We start from the raw sequence: 17,615 nt of genomic DNA on the forward strand, positions 1-17,615 counted from the left end.
GGAGGCAAGCGCGTAAATTGCGGGCCGATTCGGCGCGCGGCGCCCGCTATTTCTAATCCCTCCTCGATTGGCTAATGTCGGGCCGCCTTCCTTTTCTGATTGGACGGTTTGGCTTTCTCCCTTTTTTTGGTTTTGTTTTAAGGAAAGGGACGGCGGGGAAGATTTGTTAAAAATAAAAAGGAGGAGGAGTCCAGGCCACCCGGCCGTGGGGAGGGGGGGGCCGCGGGGGGCGGTCACTTGGTGACCCTTCCACCTGCCCGCTCAAGTCCCCAAGTCTTAAGAGGGGGCGCCGGTGGGGGATCGTGGCCCAGGCACGTCCGGGCTTACATGTGACTTTTCCCACTGACTAGTCGTGACTCGTCAGGTCCTGAAAGATCGCGCTTCATGGAACATAAACAGACGCCCAGGGTTGGCCGTCTCTTGAGGCAAAGGCTGCCTCTCGCGGTAAACTTCGCAGACCCCGAGGCGGTCCTTTTCGCCCGTGAATGGGAAGGGGGGGGGAGGGGGAGGGGGGAGGGGGAGCAGAAGGAGAGGTGATGGAGGGTGAGGTGGGCGCGCGCGGATGGATCTCCTTTAACAGTTGTTGCTTCCTCTTTAGTATTGACACCATCTAGTATGAAGCCACTTCGGATAGGAGGGGGGAGGGGGGCGCGCGCGGAAGAGGAGCCGCTCCTTCGTGCCTTGGCCAAACCTTCTGGCAGGCTGCCAAGTCCCGAAGCCAGTTTGCCGCAGAAATCGACAACCAGCCGTGGGCAGCGCCCCCTCCCCGCTTTCTCTCTCTCGCTCGCTCGCTTTTCTTTCCCCCCCCCACCACCACATGACGTAACGAGGAGCTCTCGCACCACCCGTGCAGAAGCAAGCTGGCCATGCGCGCTTGGCTCTCTGGTCCGTGAAGCCTGGGGAGAAACGGCATGGGGGTGCGAATCAAATGCGCCATCCGTTGCGCTCGGCCGCGGAGACTGCCGCCTTTCCTGAAGCCCCTCCTGGTCAAGTTCATCCGAAGCCTTCTCAGGAGGAGGCGCAGGCCTCTCCCCTGCTCGCTCACCCTCACCGTCAAGAAGAAGAAGAAGAAGCCACGCTTCCCTCCGCCGACAGCAGGTAAGGAAACGCCGGTCTGCGCCCTCGTCCCAGAAGGTCTTCCTTGCCTCTCTCGCTCCCTTCGGGCCCTCTGAGCTTTGAATGGTTTTTCTAGGTACAACATTTTGCCCCAGGGAGAGGAATTGCTAACTGCTCCGGGAATTAAAACTATCCTTTATCATAATTTCACTTATGAAATTGCCTTGTTGATACTTTTGAATTTATCTCCTCGAGTAAGAATGTCTTTGTTTAAAAATATATTTTTTAAAAAAAAGTTTAGACCTGCTTCTGTTTACTAATTCTGAGCAGTGGAAAGAAGGCAGGGCCTGCCTGTAATTGTTGTCTTTGTTTATTTTGCCAGCGAGGGCTTATCTCTGTTCTCATTAATACATATTTAGGCATATCCTAAATCAGTCTATTGATGGTTGCTAAAATCAGAGCAAACGTTTATTTTCCAAGAAGAACCACAGAGGTACACACACTGAGAGAAAATATTCATTTAGCGAACTCATTTTTAAGCCATACATGTAGTCATCCCAAAGAGGAGATATAAAATTACAAATCAGTCATAAATATCACAGAACAAAAATTAAAGCATATCTGTATATGTATGCGTGAAATGAGGCGTTTTTAGGCCTCAAAAATCCAGGCAACTTCTTTATTTTCTGTTCCCAGATATGTAGGCCTTTGCATACCGAAGCAATCTTGATTATTTTATAATTCTGTTTTGTTGCTGATGTTAGTAAATTTAGTCTTGTGTGACAGACCACTGTTGATTATCTGTAGGGGCTTTGCAAAAGAGTGCTGTACTTTGCCGAGGTGCAAATTGGAGTAAACGAACCCTGTAAATGTGAAAGTGGCTCACAATTCTCCCTGGGAGGTGGGAAGGGAGGGATCGGTTTTTTTTTTTTTTTTCTGAACCTCTAGCGTGTATGATCTCCATTTTCGAGATCAAAAGGTTAGCTCCCATTTTGGAGATGTCAGAAATAAATCGAAAAGATTCTTTCAGGATTTTTTTTTCTTTCTTAGTGTGTATGAAATATACACTTTACATTTATTGTTCTCATATACAATATAAGCTTTTTTGTTTGTTTAATGTACATTATTCTATGAACGTTTACATCCACACGTAAAAGTTAGTCTTTAAGGTGCCAAAATGTGTTTGTGTTTTATTTATTTATTTTTTTGTTTTGTTTGGGGTTTTTGTCTGGCTATTTTCCCTGCATAATCATATTTCATGTTGACTTTCCCTTTGAAGAACTATTTTAAAAAAATCTTTCCTGCCCCCTTTGGGTTCCAAATGCAATTTTAGGAAAGGGATTTATTACAGTTTGGGTTTAATTTTTTGGTCCAGTGACATTTGGATACAATTTATTGAAATTAGGGGATTTTTATTTTATTTTATTCCCTCGCCTAACATGACAGGGCTTCCACATACTGTGGTCTCCCCTGAAACAAAGAAGTGCGTATATACGCTTAAGTGTTGCTTCCTCTGGAAAGACGAGATCGGACATTCACGTAGGAATCCTTAAAACTCTGCGATCAGAAAGGGAAAGATAAATATAGATATACAGAGGGATTGTACCTGTGGGCCTTTGCCACTGTAACTGACAAGGATTAATCACTGACCGAAAAACAGTGATCAATGAAGAGATTTAAAGAGAAAACAGATGTGGCCTCTGTGTGTGTGTGCATATAGGTTCCTTTATTACTGTCCTAAATTACAACGGGGCGCAGTAATGAGAATGATATGCAGATAGTCCAGCGCAGCAATGGGATTTGATATGCAGATAGATGTTAGAAACCTCCTTTTTCATCGGGGTTTTTTAAAGAACTCTGTAACCTTTCCAGTGTTTCGTATGAAAAGAGTTGCAATAATTACGATCGTCCACTGAGGATCCGCGCCAGAACTTTATGGGCCCCAGCTTGGCAAATACTGTAGATTCATTTTCGATCACAGGTATAGGCAAAGCAGAGTCTGTGCATGCTTGAGAATCCCAGGTATCATTTATTTTAGGGCAGGAATTTTGAGCACCTGCAAACCCAGGGAATTAAGGAGCCTTCAAAACTAGATCAAGCCCTATGTTTGATCCAGTTTTGTTTTCGATTTGTATGGGGATTTTTATTAAAGCAAATGGTCATCTCAATGGAAGAGGAGAAGGAAGATATTTATGAAAATTAAGAGACGTTAGTTTGAAATCATGCGTGGCTGCAGCAATCATATTACAGGTATTTGCAACTGCTGATGGATTTTTATCCCCTCCTCACAGTGCGACGCCATGCGTGTCTCCTCCAAAGTTAATTCCACTGATTTCAATGGCATTTACACCCTGAGTTAAGGATTATTTTTGAGTAGCTTCAGCAGGAAAAGCCTTTCTCTGGAGATTGTGTCACAAACCAACTTGTCGTTGCCCAATCCTACGCATGCTTACTTAGAAGTCCCATTGTATTAAATTCTCTTACTCCAAGGTAAGTGTGCCGGAGGCTGCCATTCTACGAGCTCTTGGCTGCGATTCAGCGGCGCTGAATATCATGGGACCGAGTTTTGAGTAAATAGAGAAGATTGTACTTTATAAAGTGCCACGAGGTTCGTCCTCCTTCTTCCTGTAGCAGCCTAATACGGCTTTTCCTGTGAACTGTCGGGGTCTCGGCGATAGCCTTTTGGCCCCTCAGAATCATTTTTCCGGCACCTCCCCCATAAGAATGTTGGGGGGACCTCAAGAGACGTGAAAGAAAACCAATGTCCCATGGAAACCAGCTATGCGGCGTTGGGCGCACTCTTGCTCGCCCGATCCGCGGTGGATTTAGGCGCGCCTCCACCTGCTGAAATCTTCGGGTCGGGTCCAGTTTGTCCTTCGTCAATAAGGCGGATTTCGCCCAGTTGGCCCGTTCTTAAGAGCCTCAGCCCGAAATCCTAAGTAGGTCTACACAGCGCGAGAGAGACAGATTTCGTCTCCCAGCTTGTTCAGGTAAATTTACTCCAGAGTAAAGACTCTCGGTTTTAAATGTTATTTAAGAGTCTTCCGCAGGTTCCTCTGATGTTGGTGCCTTCCTTGTTCTGAATCTACACGTGTAGGATCGAGGCCTAGGTGCCTCTGCTCCCAGTCTTAAACTGCAAAGTTTAGAAAGGAAATCAAGGGCGTTGGCTTTGATTATAACGAATAGGCTAGCTCAGATCCCGTGCCTCGTGGTCACGATCCTGGACGTGCCTGTCTTCTGATAAACACCAGCCCCTGTCTTTGACTGCTTCCTCTGCCCCGAGGAACGTGGAGCCCCCGGATACTCATGTCCACAGAGAAAAACTTCGATGAGAATGTCAGTAGTATGTCCCCCTCGCCCTTAAGCCCGAGAGAAACGAGCGAGGCTCTTTTTACACCGAAGGAGGTTATTCCGTGTACGGGCAGCTGTAGGAACTCCAGGGCATGGGTTTCAATAAGTAAAGACGATTCCTTCCCGATTTACCTTCAGATCCATCCAGGGGCCAAATCAAAGCCTACAGAAATAGGGCCATATGCGTGTTTTCTAGTGGATACTTGAAGTTTAATTTTCTAAAAGCTCTATCTATATTGTGAAAGGAGTCACGATAAGTGATGTTGCTTGGTTAGGACTTTAGTTATTTAATTTAAAATATTTTTACCCCACCCTCCTCCTTAAAAGGGCCTGAGGCTGCTTACAACGATTAAAACACAATATTTAAAAGTTAAACACAGTGAGTTTACAAATATTAAAAAAGAATTAAAGAAGTATTATATTTTAAATGGTCAATAAAATCAATACTAAAAAAACAGTTAAAAATAAGAGAGCACAACAATCCATTAAAAAAATTTCAGGCTGCCAGTCACTAAGGAAAACCCTGCCTGAACAGAAAGATCTTTGCCTGCTTGTGGAAGGGCAGCAAAAATAGGGTTAGCCTAGCTTTTCATAGGACGAGATATAAGCAAGAGGAGTCTCTAATGCACCTTGCTTAACTTTACCCCATTTTGAACTCATGCAATCATTAGTTAGGACAGGAATGCTTAAGACCATAGTCCAGAATCCACAACTTCCTGACTACAAAGCTGCCCTCAGCCTTTCAGGCCCTGCAGAAAAGAGTTGAGGAATCTGGCAAGTCCTCAGCCCCATATCATCCCAATGCATTTGAATAAGGACATGAAAAACAAGCAATCTGATCAAGAGGGAAGGCCCTTGACAGTTGCCTTATGAGACTGGCTCTAGTGGGCCAAGCAAGCCAGGCCCTGCAGTCCACACAGACACAAACACACACAGATAGAGCTATATAGGAGAGGCCTATCTGGCCTATCTGGAGGCAATCTCATAGTAATACACAGCTAGAGTAAACCCACTGAATCAATGGGAATTTAGTGAGTCTGGGCCTCTCAAAATTCCACTGGTTCAATGTGTCTACTCTAGCTAACTAACTACAGTACTGGGTTTCAGTTACTATGGGCCTCTCCCATTTGTTGTTGGTTTTTTAAAAAAAAATAGGGCTGCATCTCAGCCTGCCATAGAGGAATCGTGTACATGTTTTGAGAAGAAATAGACCAGGAACTTGGGTATTTTTTTATTAATTATGTAGAAGCTGAAGGGGGGTGCAGCCCAGCTCACTAAAGGAGGCGGCATTTTAAAACAGGAACTTAATGCAATTGGAACCTCAGCTATTTTTAGTCTTTATATTCAGGGAAATCAAAATGGGAGGCCATTGCTTGCTCATGTGATTTGACAGACAATACTATCAAACTTGTCACAGAAAAAAAATCTGGGGAAAATAAAGGAAAGCACAGCGCAGGGGCATCTCGCGTGAAGAGTTGCATTTTATTCCAAAAGGATAATTTGGTTCACTCATTGTGCCTCCATTTTCTAAGCATTCCCTAGAGATGAAGGGAGTTGTATTATTGCAAACAGGATTGTTTTGATTAAGCTATTTACGGAGAGAATCAGCGGGATCAGGCCAGGCCCTTGGCCTTCAACCCGGTTTAAAAGCGCGTCTGTCCAGATTGTTGCCTCCTGAATGTGCTCGGGCTCAGACACTCTTTCTGTGAATCCACACAGGTTTACTTTAGGGTAGCTGTGTTAATGAAATCGCGTGGGCTTCGAATACATGCCCAGATCTAGAAAACAGTGTGCATTCAGATGTATGCTGTTAGGGTGAGCCCTCGGTGTGTCAGGCAGACCGGTTACAATCCCACACAGCTACCGGAGGCCAGTGATTCGTGTTGCGAAGAGTTTGCAGTCTGAACTGTTCTTCCAACAACCGGATCGGAAACACGTGACACGAAAATCCGTTCCAGGGCCTCCGTGAGTCGTATTTCCAAGCAACGGGATATGACGGACACACTGGACTTGGATCGAAGAATTGCTGAGCGACGGTGCTAATGGTGTCATAGGAAATACCCATTTCTGCTTCCAATTGTTTAGGGGTTTCGCTCGAAAGGCTGCCGAGTGAGAATTACTAGGATCAGGTTCACCAATGAGTCCCATTGACGGGTGTTTGTTCTGAGCCATCAAGTCGGAACCACTTTGAGCGACCCAAGGTACGTGAGATATTTAAAGGAGGGCATTTGCCAGTCCCACTCTCCCAGTAGGCTTCCACGGCGGAGCGGGGAATCGAACCCAACTCTCCAAGTTCTAGTCCGTGCACTACACCACACCTTGGGAATCCCCCTTGGACGTAGAAGTGGCTTTTCCCCTCGATACACCAAAAGTTCTGGTTTCAATGAGAAAGGAAACGAAGCAGGTTCTTTGCATTCCGGGTGGCATCGGTGGCTGAAATCCAGTCGGACGTGGCCCTCAAGGTCGGCCCATTGAATCAACAGAACTTACCGAAGACTTGACTCACCCAGTCCGCTCTGATTCAATAGGCCTGCTGTAATTATGACATACTCGTGGATTTTCTGGGACTGTCGGGTGCTGAACTTACTAGGGTCGTTCACCCCCTTGCCCCGCGTCGCTGGGAAGTTGTGTCTTCTGACGAGAAGCCATCTTCCTCGTGTTCTCTCCTCTTTCCGAAGGAAGAGGGCAGCGGAAACGCGGCAGGTCCCCTCGGTCTTTCTCATTGGAAAATAGCCAAACCAAATAACCGCGCTGGGCTTGAGAGGCCCGGTGTTTCTCCTTATATTTTGGGTGCCTGAGAATCCACACCGGGGAGAAGGAGGTCGCTAAGACGGTGCGTGCGTGTCCCGCGTGTGCCTATGCGTCTGTACGATTTTGCACCACATCCAGGAAATTAGATTCATGGGCCCTAAAAATTAATCAGTGGCAGGCAGCTACTAGCCGTTGGAACTCAATATTTGAAATTCACTCTTACGCCACTCCTCAGTTCAGGTGCGGGGCTGTCCCCTGTCCTGCCTCAGTCTCACGAACGGTGTTTGTTTCTCTTTTTTTAACGCTCCTTCCCCAGCAAGCGTGCCATAGATTTCAGCCCTTTCGTCCTGAATATGTATGTGGAAGGTCCGCTAAGAAGTTCGCTCTAATCAAAATGACGGCCGAGGGTCAGAGCTCTTCCACTTCCTCTAGAAAGCCGCCCCTGGCGCGGTTCCCCTCCCCACAGCGAACTCCCGCAGGCCGCGCCCCGGGCGACCCTTCCAAGGAGGTTCGAGACCCTGTGCCCTTCGGCCCGTGTCCGCGTTCTCCCCGCGTGTTTCGGGAGGTGGGCGGCCGCCCGCGGGCTGCTTCCCGGAGGCATCGGAGAGAGAAGGGCCGGCCAGGCAGGTCCGTCGGCCCGGCCCTAGCCACGCGGCTGGGAGGATGCCGCTGTCTCCGTGACCGTCGGGTAGGCTAGCTTTTTTTCCACCTCAGGATCTACTCTTGAGTGTACGCACACGTATTCACGCCCCGAGTGCTCTGATGTGCCCCCCCCCCAAATTGTACTTGTTTTCCCCTCCCAGTGTAAGCATATCTACAACCATCACTTTTCGTTGCCTTTCCTCCAAAGATCTCGGTGCCAGTGTCAGGCATACCCCGCCAGTGATCCGTGGCTTCCTCCTCCGCTGCATCTTCCCAACAACCCTGTGAGGTAGGTCTGGGTGGGACTCCGTGGCCGGCCCAAGCTGGGACTGTGAGTGAATGGCTCAGCTGTCGCCAGCTTGAACCTGGGTCCTCCGAGCACCCCTCCAAACACAACTGGCACCAGAGACTCTGGATTTGGCAGGAAAGACTTAATGGTGGTGGAGGGGGGGAGGACAGTGTGAAGACACGTCTTGAGAGGCTCTGTAATCTTCCCTCCCCAAGTGACTCAGAACGCTAGAGAAGAAGGCAGTGGATTCACAGAAGTCCCAAAGCCTGGTTTCCTGAAAAACAGGCTCTTTCTAAGCGGGCAGCCATTGTTGGAAGCCCACAGGGTTTCCCACAGTCTTCCCCACCCTGCAACGGTCTAACATTCGAGTGTCTTTTTTAAAAGTTGGTTTTTAATCGCTCTGGGAATGCTTTCTCTACTGTGGAGGGGTGGGATTCTTCTATAGAACTTACGTAGTTTTCTATAAAACTCGCTAAGTTCTGCCTTGGAAGGCGTGGCTGAGAAAAAGATCCGTTTGTGGATGAAGTTATGAAGGAGTAGATGAGGTCCCCTTCTCTTCTCGCCCCCCGCAACCACTCCTTCTGCTTCCTGAGCTCTTCCGGGGAGTGGGGTCACTCTCTCTGTGCCATCCCAACCCTGAAAGGGAGATTAAGATCACAGCGAATTCTCAGAAGTTCGACCGTGTGACTTCATTATTAGATCATCACTCTCAAAAAGAGCAACGACCGAAGATTAGCCCAAAGCTGCAATCGTACACGATTGAAGTGTAAGGTTTGTTGATTTGTTTGTTTAAACTAGTTGGATTTTAATCATCCTAGATCTATTTCCTCGGCTATGGAGGCAGAGGGCATTTTTCTATAGAACTTGACAGAAAGAGGAATAGGTTACATCTGGCATATGGCCCTATTTCTGTAGGCTTTAATTTAGCCCCTGGATGGATCTGAAGGTAAATTGGGAAAAGAGCAGACAAGACTGTATATTTTCTCCCTACTTATTTAACTTATATGCAGAATACATCATGCGAAAGGCTGGACTGGAGGAAAGAAATATGCCATAAGAAATATCAAAAACCTCAGACATGCAGACAATACCACTCTGATGGCAGAAAGTGCGGAGGAATTAAAGAACTTCGTAATGAGGGTGAAAGAGGAGAGTGCAAAAAATGATCTGAAGCTCAACATAAAAAAAAATAATATCATGGCCACTGGTCCCATCACCTCATGCCAAATACAAGGGGAAGATATGGAGGCAGTGACGTACCTTCTCGGGCTCCATGATCATTGCAGATGGAGCCACAAAATTAAAAGACGCCTGCTCCTTGGGAGGACAGCGATGACAAACCTAGACAACATCTTAAAAAGCAGAGACATCACCTTGCCAACAAAGGTCCGCATAGTCAAAGCTAAGGTTTTTCCAGTAGCCATGTATGGAAGTGAGAGCTGGACCATAAAGAAAGCTGACCACCGAAGAATTGATGCCTTTGAATTGTGGTGCTGGAGGAAACTCTTGAGAGTCCCCTGGACTGCAAGGAGAACAAACCTATCCATTCTGAAGGAAATCAACCCTGAGTGCTCACTGGAAGGACAGATCCTGAAGCTGAGGCTCCATTACTTTGGCCATCTCATGAGAAGAGAGGACTCCTTGGAAAAGACCCTGATGTTGGGAAAGTGTGATGGCAAGAGGAGAAGGGGACGACAGAGGACAAGATGATTGGACAGTGTCACTGAAGCTACCAGCATGAATTTGACCCAACTCTGGGAGGCAATGGAAGCCAGAAGGGCCTGGTGTGCTCTGGTCCATGGGGTCACGAAGAGTCTGAAAAGATTTAAGGACTAAACAACAAGAAGAACCTCAGGAAAGTAAATTCTGGGTAAAGTCCCAGGTTTCTGTGATTCCCAGCATAATCCCAAACCAAAATTGAGTAAAGCGGATGTGAGTACCACAAATCAAATTCTTTGTGCCTCTCATCAGAATATAGAAAAAAATAAACAAGCGGAAGCACAATAGGCCACAGAGGAGAAAGATGCAGTCTGAGCAGTGGCATGCTCACTTATTAATTTAGTTCATTTTTTAAAAAAATCATAAATTACATTTATGTTCCACCTTTCCTCTGATGAGCTCATGGTGGAGGAAATGCTTCTCTTCCTCCTCTTCATCTTCACTTTATCTTCACTGCAACTCTGTAGGTAAGTCAAGGTGGGAGAAAGCTGTGGCCCAACATGAATCAAGGAGTTTTCTGGGCCAGTGAAACCAGAATCTGGCTTTGTCATGTTCCAGTCCCACATACTTTCTAACTGCTAGATCATAGCATGGCATATATCTGAAGTAAAACACTTACATGCCAATGTCACCAACTGCTGCAAACAATTGCTTTTTAAGCATAGGTAGGTTTGAACAGTGGGATTATCACTAGCTGGAGCTGGGAAAGTTTTCTATAAAGTTTTGTTTCAGGGCTGGGAAATCCATAGGCCTGAAGATGTTGCTGGACTACAACTTCCATCACTCCACGATGGGAGTCCTGCTGATGGGAGTTGTAGCACTGTCCCAAGGGATCTGAAAGGCCAAAGATCCTTGATTCCTATTTGTTTTGAGTATTTTTCTGTTGGAAGTAACCCCTGCTGGTTCCAATGGGATTTTCTCTCTGCTTGACAGAGAAAGTGCTGGAAGAGAAGATTAGGCTTCTCATCCTTCTTCACCTTCCAAAATCTCTCACTTTCTGTTTCCTCCCAGAAATGCACCTCCCTCCTGAAGCAGCCCTACCGGTAGAATTTCTGGTAAACCAAATTGATGCTCATGTCTGGAAATTCTTCCTGTAAAGAAGGTCAGTGACTCACTCACCTGGAAAGACCCGCTTCACCAGCCAAACATATTGGTGTGTTTAATTTGCACACCAGGGATACAAAAGGGCAGGTGGGTAAATAATTTCCAAAGAAGCTCCAATCCAAGGCATGTGAAAGCTAGTTAGGGTAGCTTACTAACAAAATATATTCTGCACATGCTAGGGTATTACCCTCTGCTTGTCTTCTGGGTCCCTCACACAATTAATAGGACTCGGCAAAAATGACAGTTTTGAATGATGGTTTAATCTGGAAGGCAACAGCTGCCACTCCATTTCCAGTCATGGGGATATATATACATAATGGGATTATCCAAAGCTTATTTTGAGGTCTCACCCACATGTTTACACACACCCAAAGAAGGTAGGAACTGGAAACAAGTAACTGCCATCAGCAAGGTGGACCAGAGGCTGGTGGGAATTTGATGCAAAAAAAAGTGGAGGAAGAGGTTTTCTGCAGGCAACCAGTCAGAAAGGCAGGAGATTTTGAGAACAGGGAAGGGGGAACAACTGTGGGAGAAGAGTCAATCCTGGGGGAATGCTCTGCCCAGGCAGTTTCCTTGTCCTGGTTGATGTCTTGAAGGGAGATAAGGCTGAGAAGAGGGGGAAAGGAGAATATAAACAGTCAAGAGTCTGACAGAGGAGAACAAGAGAAACAAAACCAACTCTGAAGTGGGGCAATAGCTTTACTGGATCACTGCAGTGTTCCAAGTCAGATGAGCACAGGCAAAGACAGTATAGAACAAATTGTTTAAAAGCCAGGTCAGAGGTAATGGCTTTGCTTTATGAAGGCAGCCTGCCAATGAGGCAAAATGAAACTTAAATTCCATATGAAACAGAAATGACAGACTGGCAGGTCATCCCCTCTCTGTAGATCTGCCAGTTACCCTAGGCAAAGCCACTCTTTGGAGGCTTCCATTAAAAAATCTGAGATATTTACATCAGCAAAAGAGAAGAAACGATTTTTCCCCTATCATAATTCTGGTTTCAAAGTCAGCTGTACCCAAATCTTAGTGGATTGGAGAAGATGGAATCCTCACTGAGATTCATCCTCATGGAGATGCTTTTTCTGATCATGGTATCTTCAGCAGCAAATGCAGCAAATGGCTCTCTGATGAAAGCACCCCTTTCTCCAAATTTTCCCCATGCTGCAGAGCACTGACTCACTTTACAAAGTTCTTGTGTTTGTCAAACCTACACGTTTGCTCAGAAATACGATTCTGTGATCACTCTCACAGCTGCAATACACAGTAATTGTTCTTTCATGCCACTCTCATCATCCTTTAGAATCATGAGATTTGTAGCTTGGTAAGATACTTTAAGTTACTGGCTTAGTAGCTCAGAGTGCATTAGAGCTGTCTTAGTGGAGAACCCTAAACTACAGGATTCCTTAGAATGGCGCTATGGCAGGTAAAGTGGTATCACACTGTTTCATGTCTGAATGAACCTTGCTTCATCAAAAATTATTGCACTTGAAATTATTTGAGATATATCTCCACTTTAAAAAGCATTTCAACAAGAAGCACAACAACAACAAAAAAGAAAACAGACACTGTGGTACTCTAAAGACTGCTGGATTTTAATGTAAGCTTTCCTGGAACATTGGCCACTTCTTTAGACCTATGAGGTGGAAAACAAAGACTTTATACAAGACTCTAAGAGACAGTACTGCTTGGTTGCATTTCACACCTTGTAATGATTTATGATCCTTGTTTGGCATTCAGTTCTTTTGAAGCCTGGTTCTGTAAACATTCCAACAAGAGACAAAAAACAAACAAAAAGCAAAACAACAACATGGTACTTTAAAGTCTACCTGTGAGCAGTAACACAATCTCTCTCTCTCTCTCTCTCTCTCTCTCTGGTCTGTGTGTTTCTACCTAGAAATAAGGTCCATTGTATTCAGGGGGACTTACTCCCCGGTAAATGTGTATAAGATTGCAACCTTAAATCATCCATTTTAAGAAATAGCATTATTTGTTTTTAGTTGATACATTTGCAATCTCCAATAACTCGTGGTTGTGTTGACTGTGGAGTAGATCTGGGATTTCATCATAATCCATTCTGTTGTTCTCTCATGATAATTTTCTAGCTTACCTCCCTCCCTCCCTCCCTCTTCCCTGTCTCTGTACTTCTGAAAATCCTGTGACTTAAGGATCAACACTCATTCTTGAATTTCACGGACAGAGAGAACAAGTGGAAATCTGCATCAAATTTTTGCAGTGCCTGGTGCTTCATCCAATTGGGCTTCCTTTCAGAACACTCTGTGCCACACCTAATACCCCTGCCTAATCAGTCTTCTTCGCATTCTGTTGCCACTGAATACATTAAACACACACTGAACTGGGGAGGGGGAGATGTCAATGTTTCATGTCCTTCTAAAAATGTTGGGGTTCCCCTATGTTTGTGGGTACCTCACTGTGCATGAGGTGTGCCATTTGAGCTGCATCAGGGGTGACATATGGAGAACCAAGTTTGCTACCTTCATATATAATGAAAATCAAATTTCATAGGAGCCACCAGCCTAAAACATTCTGTGTGTGAGTGAAGGTAAAAAAAAAAAAACTTCCTCCAAGTTGGGTGGGGAGCAAATCTGAGAGATCTGGGAGTCAATTTTCTGCTCCAAAACTGAAAGGGACAAAATTGCTTCTGAAAAATTAGTCTTTAAAAAAAGAGAAAAGCTAAATGGTACCAGGAAAGGGTTCCTGAAACCTGGGGAAACACAACTGATGGCAGATCCTAAGAGCAGAAATAGAAAAATTCATGCTGAGATAGTTCTTATACTCCCCCTCCCCAATAAAAAGAAAGGAACTAGAAGCCAGGAGCTACATATTATCTCAGCCCACTTCTGCTCAAATCTGACATATTTGTTAAGCTGCTGTAGGTAACAACACAGACCCAGTAACCTGCTTATTCAATAACAACCCAGTAATGTGCTTATTCAGTCTCCTACATAATATGTAGGAGAATTATGTGCCAGATTATTCCAGGCAAGGAAATGTCCATTTATTTCTCTTTTTATGCATGATTGTAATGAACTGCTGGATATGTTAGTGGTTTAGAGAGTCAGAAGTTGGGAGTTTAGTTCCCCACTGTGCCTCCCTGACATGGGCAGGACTTGATGATCTACAAGTTCCCTTCCACCTCTACAGATCTAAGATTATTATTGCTATCATTATTACTTTCAGTTTAGATACCTATATTTTTCTAAATACCTAGGGAGTTTCTTAAACATATAGAAACTCTTAATGAAATGCTAGGTAGGAAAATCAGGTGGATCTTTTAAACTTGGATTAGTGAAAGATGCCTTCATTTGGCAAAGTTTATTATAATTGATTAAAAGTATCAATTATTTTCTGCCCAGCTGGATCCCATAAGTAAATATTGAACACTATACCTATTTTTTTCCTTTAATTACAAATTTTAGGAAAAGAGTGTTGAAGATTTGGTAAATCACAATGACAGTCTTTATTTGGCCAGAAGGCAAGGGTAGACTGAGATTCTTACTCATGCGGGCAAGTTGCCTGAATCGGGATGACAGGATGTTACTTGTGATTACTGAAACTGCACCAATCCAATTTTATAAAACAGTTCTACATAATGTGAAACATCCTCAAAGTATTCAATGCTGATTTTTTTAACTTTTGTTTTTAAAATAGGTTTTGGATTATTCCTTCGCTGTGTACATTATGGAATAAGCTTATAGAAAGATGGATACAGGATTCACCTACTCCTACTTAACTTCCTCACCTGAAAATGAAACATTTTCTTTCTGAAATTCAAAAATTGGATGGACACTATCCTTTTAGTATGAAATGATTTTGCTACAGTAAATTAAAGTATTCTGTGCCAGAAATCCATAAAAGTTATACATATGTGTAAATGTGAATGTCAATGTGTGTGTATAGACACATGCTCAGATACTTACCCAAAGGGATGGAGATGCTTTCATTCAAAGCAAAAATTATGGTTGAAGCTATAACCTCAAGAGTACTGAAATGCAGATCACATATCAACTTCCCCCTCAAAACATGAGTGCACTGATGCACTCTTTCTTTACCTTAACTCCCGCCCCAGGGAAACATAATCAGTGTGCCCCAGTCCTTGATTCTGAAAAAAAAAAAAAAAAAAACACCTCCCTAGACATATTGATCTAGCTCCATGCCCATTAAAAGTATCAAGATGTCCTTTTTTGAGGTAGAATGGACTGGACTAGTAATGATTATGTAATTGTGGGTATCACTACCCTGCAAATCTCTGCTTTGCCTGCATTGATATTATCATCAAAACCAGTGTTTCATTCCTGCAGCACTTTGGCCACCCTGAAATAAACAAAGCAAACCATCAACAGCAGCATAACAATTTGCACTCAGTACAAAAAGTACTTCATTTCCTAACCAGCTGGAACTGGATCTCTAAGAAAGTAGATAAACTGGAATTAAACCAATGAGACAGGTCTTGCATATTAAAGCCACATCCTGCATATTAAAAGATATAATTCATAATTCTGCCCACCCTGCTCTAATTTTCCCCCAAGGAACACATTCCAGAATCAAATATGTTCAGGTAGATATTAGTCCTATCCAAAGGGGGAGGGATTATCAACTTAGAATTTTCACCTCATAGTTGACGTTTTCATGGGCCACTTAAATAAAAGGCACAGATAGAAATATCGAACATTCAGAAGGTGGCAGGACAGCCATAAGCAGAAAAGGAAAAGGTTGCACCACCACCACCTCAAAAGAGGGGAAACATTTGTTTTTACCATTCATTTGTGTAAGGAAGATAGCATGAAAACCAATCATCTAATATAATTATAACAAATATAAGAAGACAGTATACCTGAAAATGATTTAATATCCATTATTTTCTGACTATGAAACTATAAAAACATGATCTGGGGTTTCTTCTGGCTTGTGAGAATTGCTACAAACTGTTTGTTCATAACAGAAGAATAGAATAGAATAACACTATTATGCATTGAAATCATCAGAGTGCTGTCCAGACAGTGCATCACCCATATAAAACTCCATATAGACTCCTTACAAAATTCCAGCATAATACAATGGCAACAAAATACATTCACATGCAACCCTACAACAAGTCAAATTAAATCTTAACTGAATTTAGCAAAGTCGCCACCCTTGGATTAAAAACTGTTTTTAAATCTATTTGTCCTTGTTTTAATAGATCTATGTTGTCTTCTTGATGGCAGTAGTTCAGGCAAAGGGTGTCCAGGATGGGAGGTGTCCTTTATAATATTTTGTGCTTTTTTTAAGACAGTGGGACCTGTACAGTTCCTCCAAGGTGGGGAGGGGACACCCAACAATCTTCTGTGCTGCATTAATCACCCTCTGGAGTGATTTTCTCTGGGCCTCTGTACAACCCGCGTACAACGTGGACATACAGTATGACAGTACACTTTCTATTGAGCATCGATAAAAAGGACACCAACAGTCTCTTGAGTGATGCTATTCTTCCTAAGCATCCTTTAAAAGTCCAATCCCTGTTGAGGCTTTTTCAATACCTCTGAGGTATTTACGCTCAAAGTCGTGTTCTCCTCAATATGGACACTCAAAAAAATGAAAAGCCCTCACCCTTTCCACCCAGTCTCTACTGGTGAATAATGGTGAGATATCAATCCCCTTCTTCCTATAATCTGTTACAAGCTCCTCAGTTTTTGAAGTACAGTACAGTATTTAGAAGCAATTCTCACTACACCATTTTACCAATCATTCCCTCCATAAGCAGACTCAATTCTCCTCTGAGATGAGCCCCACTACTGTGGATAAACAGTCTGAATCAGTATAAGGCAGCTTTCTCAGCTTCTCTAAGTTGGACTACAGTCCACAAAACTCAACAAACATCTGCTGAAGTTCCAAGCTGCAACCAGGACATTCCTTCCAGAGATGTTAGACCCAGGATCTTCTTTTCATCTCAGCAAGCATTGCTGTGTGTAATCTGAGAGCTCCACAGCTACCTTGAACTCCTCAGGTTTCCGTCCTCTCTCTTGAACGGAGTTTAATGCTAAAATGCAGTGCCACGACAGGAGGTCAAATTGCTGAACTTTCATGCTCCCACCCCACCTCTTACTCTGTGGCTATTACCTTTACATTTGCCTCATTTTCCCCTTGAGGAAGAACTACCAGACTCGGGGCATTCACTGTCAACATTTGCTTCCAGGAGTATCTTTCCAGCAGGGCCTTTCCTCAGGACAGGTCCTCACCCTCACCCCCCTACAAATATGTGTGTGTGTATGTGTGTGTGTGTGTGTTAGAAAGTAATCGCAGAGTATCTTTCTTTAAGAAGTTAAGAGGAAAAAACATGATCCTCCCTTTGCCTAGTGAAATCAGAGAAGGGTTTCCCTTCTCTGATTTTTAAATTAAAGGTTTGGCTCTCTTTAACGTGTTCTGGCATTTTGGGTGCAGTGGGAGGAGGGAGTGGGAGGAGGGCAGTTCTTATATTATTTTTTAAAGTTACATTTACATCATCTCCCCTTTCTTCTTGCACCCTCAAGGCAGTATAGGCAGCTCCTCCCTCAATTCTCCTTGTCTTTTTCCAATTCTGCTCCGCCGTGCACCGCAGCCCATGAAAGTTTGTTTACCCAGCAGGAAACGGGCCGTTTATTAAGAGGCCACCAAAGCTTTTGGGTCTGCAGTCAAAAGCCTGGGAGGGCTAGTCCTCAACCCGTCC

At 44.2% G+C, this 17,615-nt stretch overlaps 1 protein-coding gene across 5 annotated transcripts; it reads left to right on the plus strand.

The window, feature by feature from the left end:
• The first annotated feature begins 516 nt into the window (after positions 1-516).
• Positions 517-14,805, plus strand: LOC110077364 (putative transposon-derived protein F52C9.6). 5 transcript variants are annotated; one of them, XM_078384920.1, is made up of 4 exons: positions 517-1,098; positions 8,009-8,089; positions 10,820-10,999; positions 14,582-14,805. In XM_078384920.1, exons 1-3 carry the CDS (start codon positions 929-931, stop codon positions 10,836-10,838), a joined length of 270 nt encoding a protein of 89 aa, XP_078241046.1. In that variant the 5' UTR covers positions 517-928; the 3' UTR covers positions 10,839-10,999; positions 14,582-14,805. The 5 variants fall into 5 exon arrangements, 3 of the variants coding, with proteins under 3 accessions (XP_078241046.1, XP_078241045.1, XP_078241044.1); XM_078384919.1 differs by having other exon boundaries at positions 10,820-10,910; XR_012084277.2 differs by lacking the exon at positions 517-1,098 and adding an exon at positions 1,107-6,608 and having other exon boundaries at positions 10,820-10,910.
• Positions 14,806-17,615: the final 2,810 nt, after the last annotated feature.

This window comes from Pogona vitticeps, chromosome 2, assembly GCF_051106095.1.
Source record: "Pogona vitticeps strain Pit_001003342236 chromosome 2, PviZW2.1, whole genome shotgun sequence".
Lineage (NCBI taxonomy): Eukaryota > Metazoa > Chordata > Lepidosauria > Squamata > Agamidae > Pogona > Pogona vitticeps.

Bases quoted from the DNA above. Each gene is read 5' to 3' on its own strand.
- LOC110077364 (XM_078384918.1), top strand. From the start codon at position 929: ATGCGCCATCCGTTGCGCTCGGCCGCGGAGACTGCCGCCTTTCCTGAA. The intron at 1,099-8,008 runs GTAAGGAAACGC...TTTCCTCCAAAG, and splicing joins CTTCCCTCCGCCGACAGCAG to ATCTCGGTGCCAGTGTCAGG. The intron at 8,090-9,099 runs GTAGGTCTGGGT...ACTTATATGCAG, and splicing joins CTTCCCAACAACCCTGTGAG to AATACATCATGCGAAAGGCT.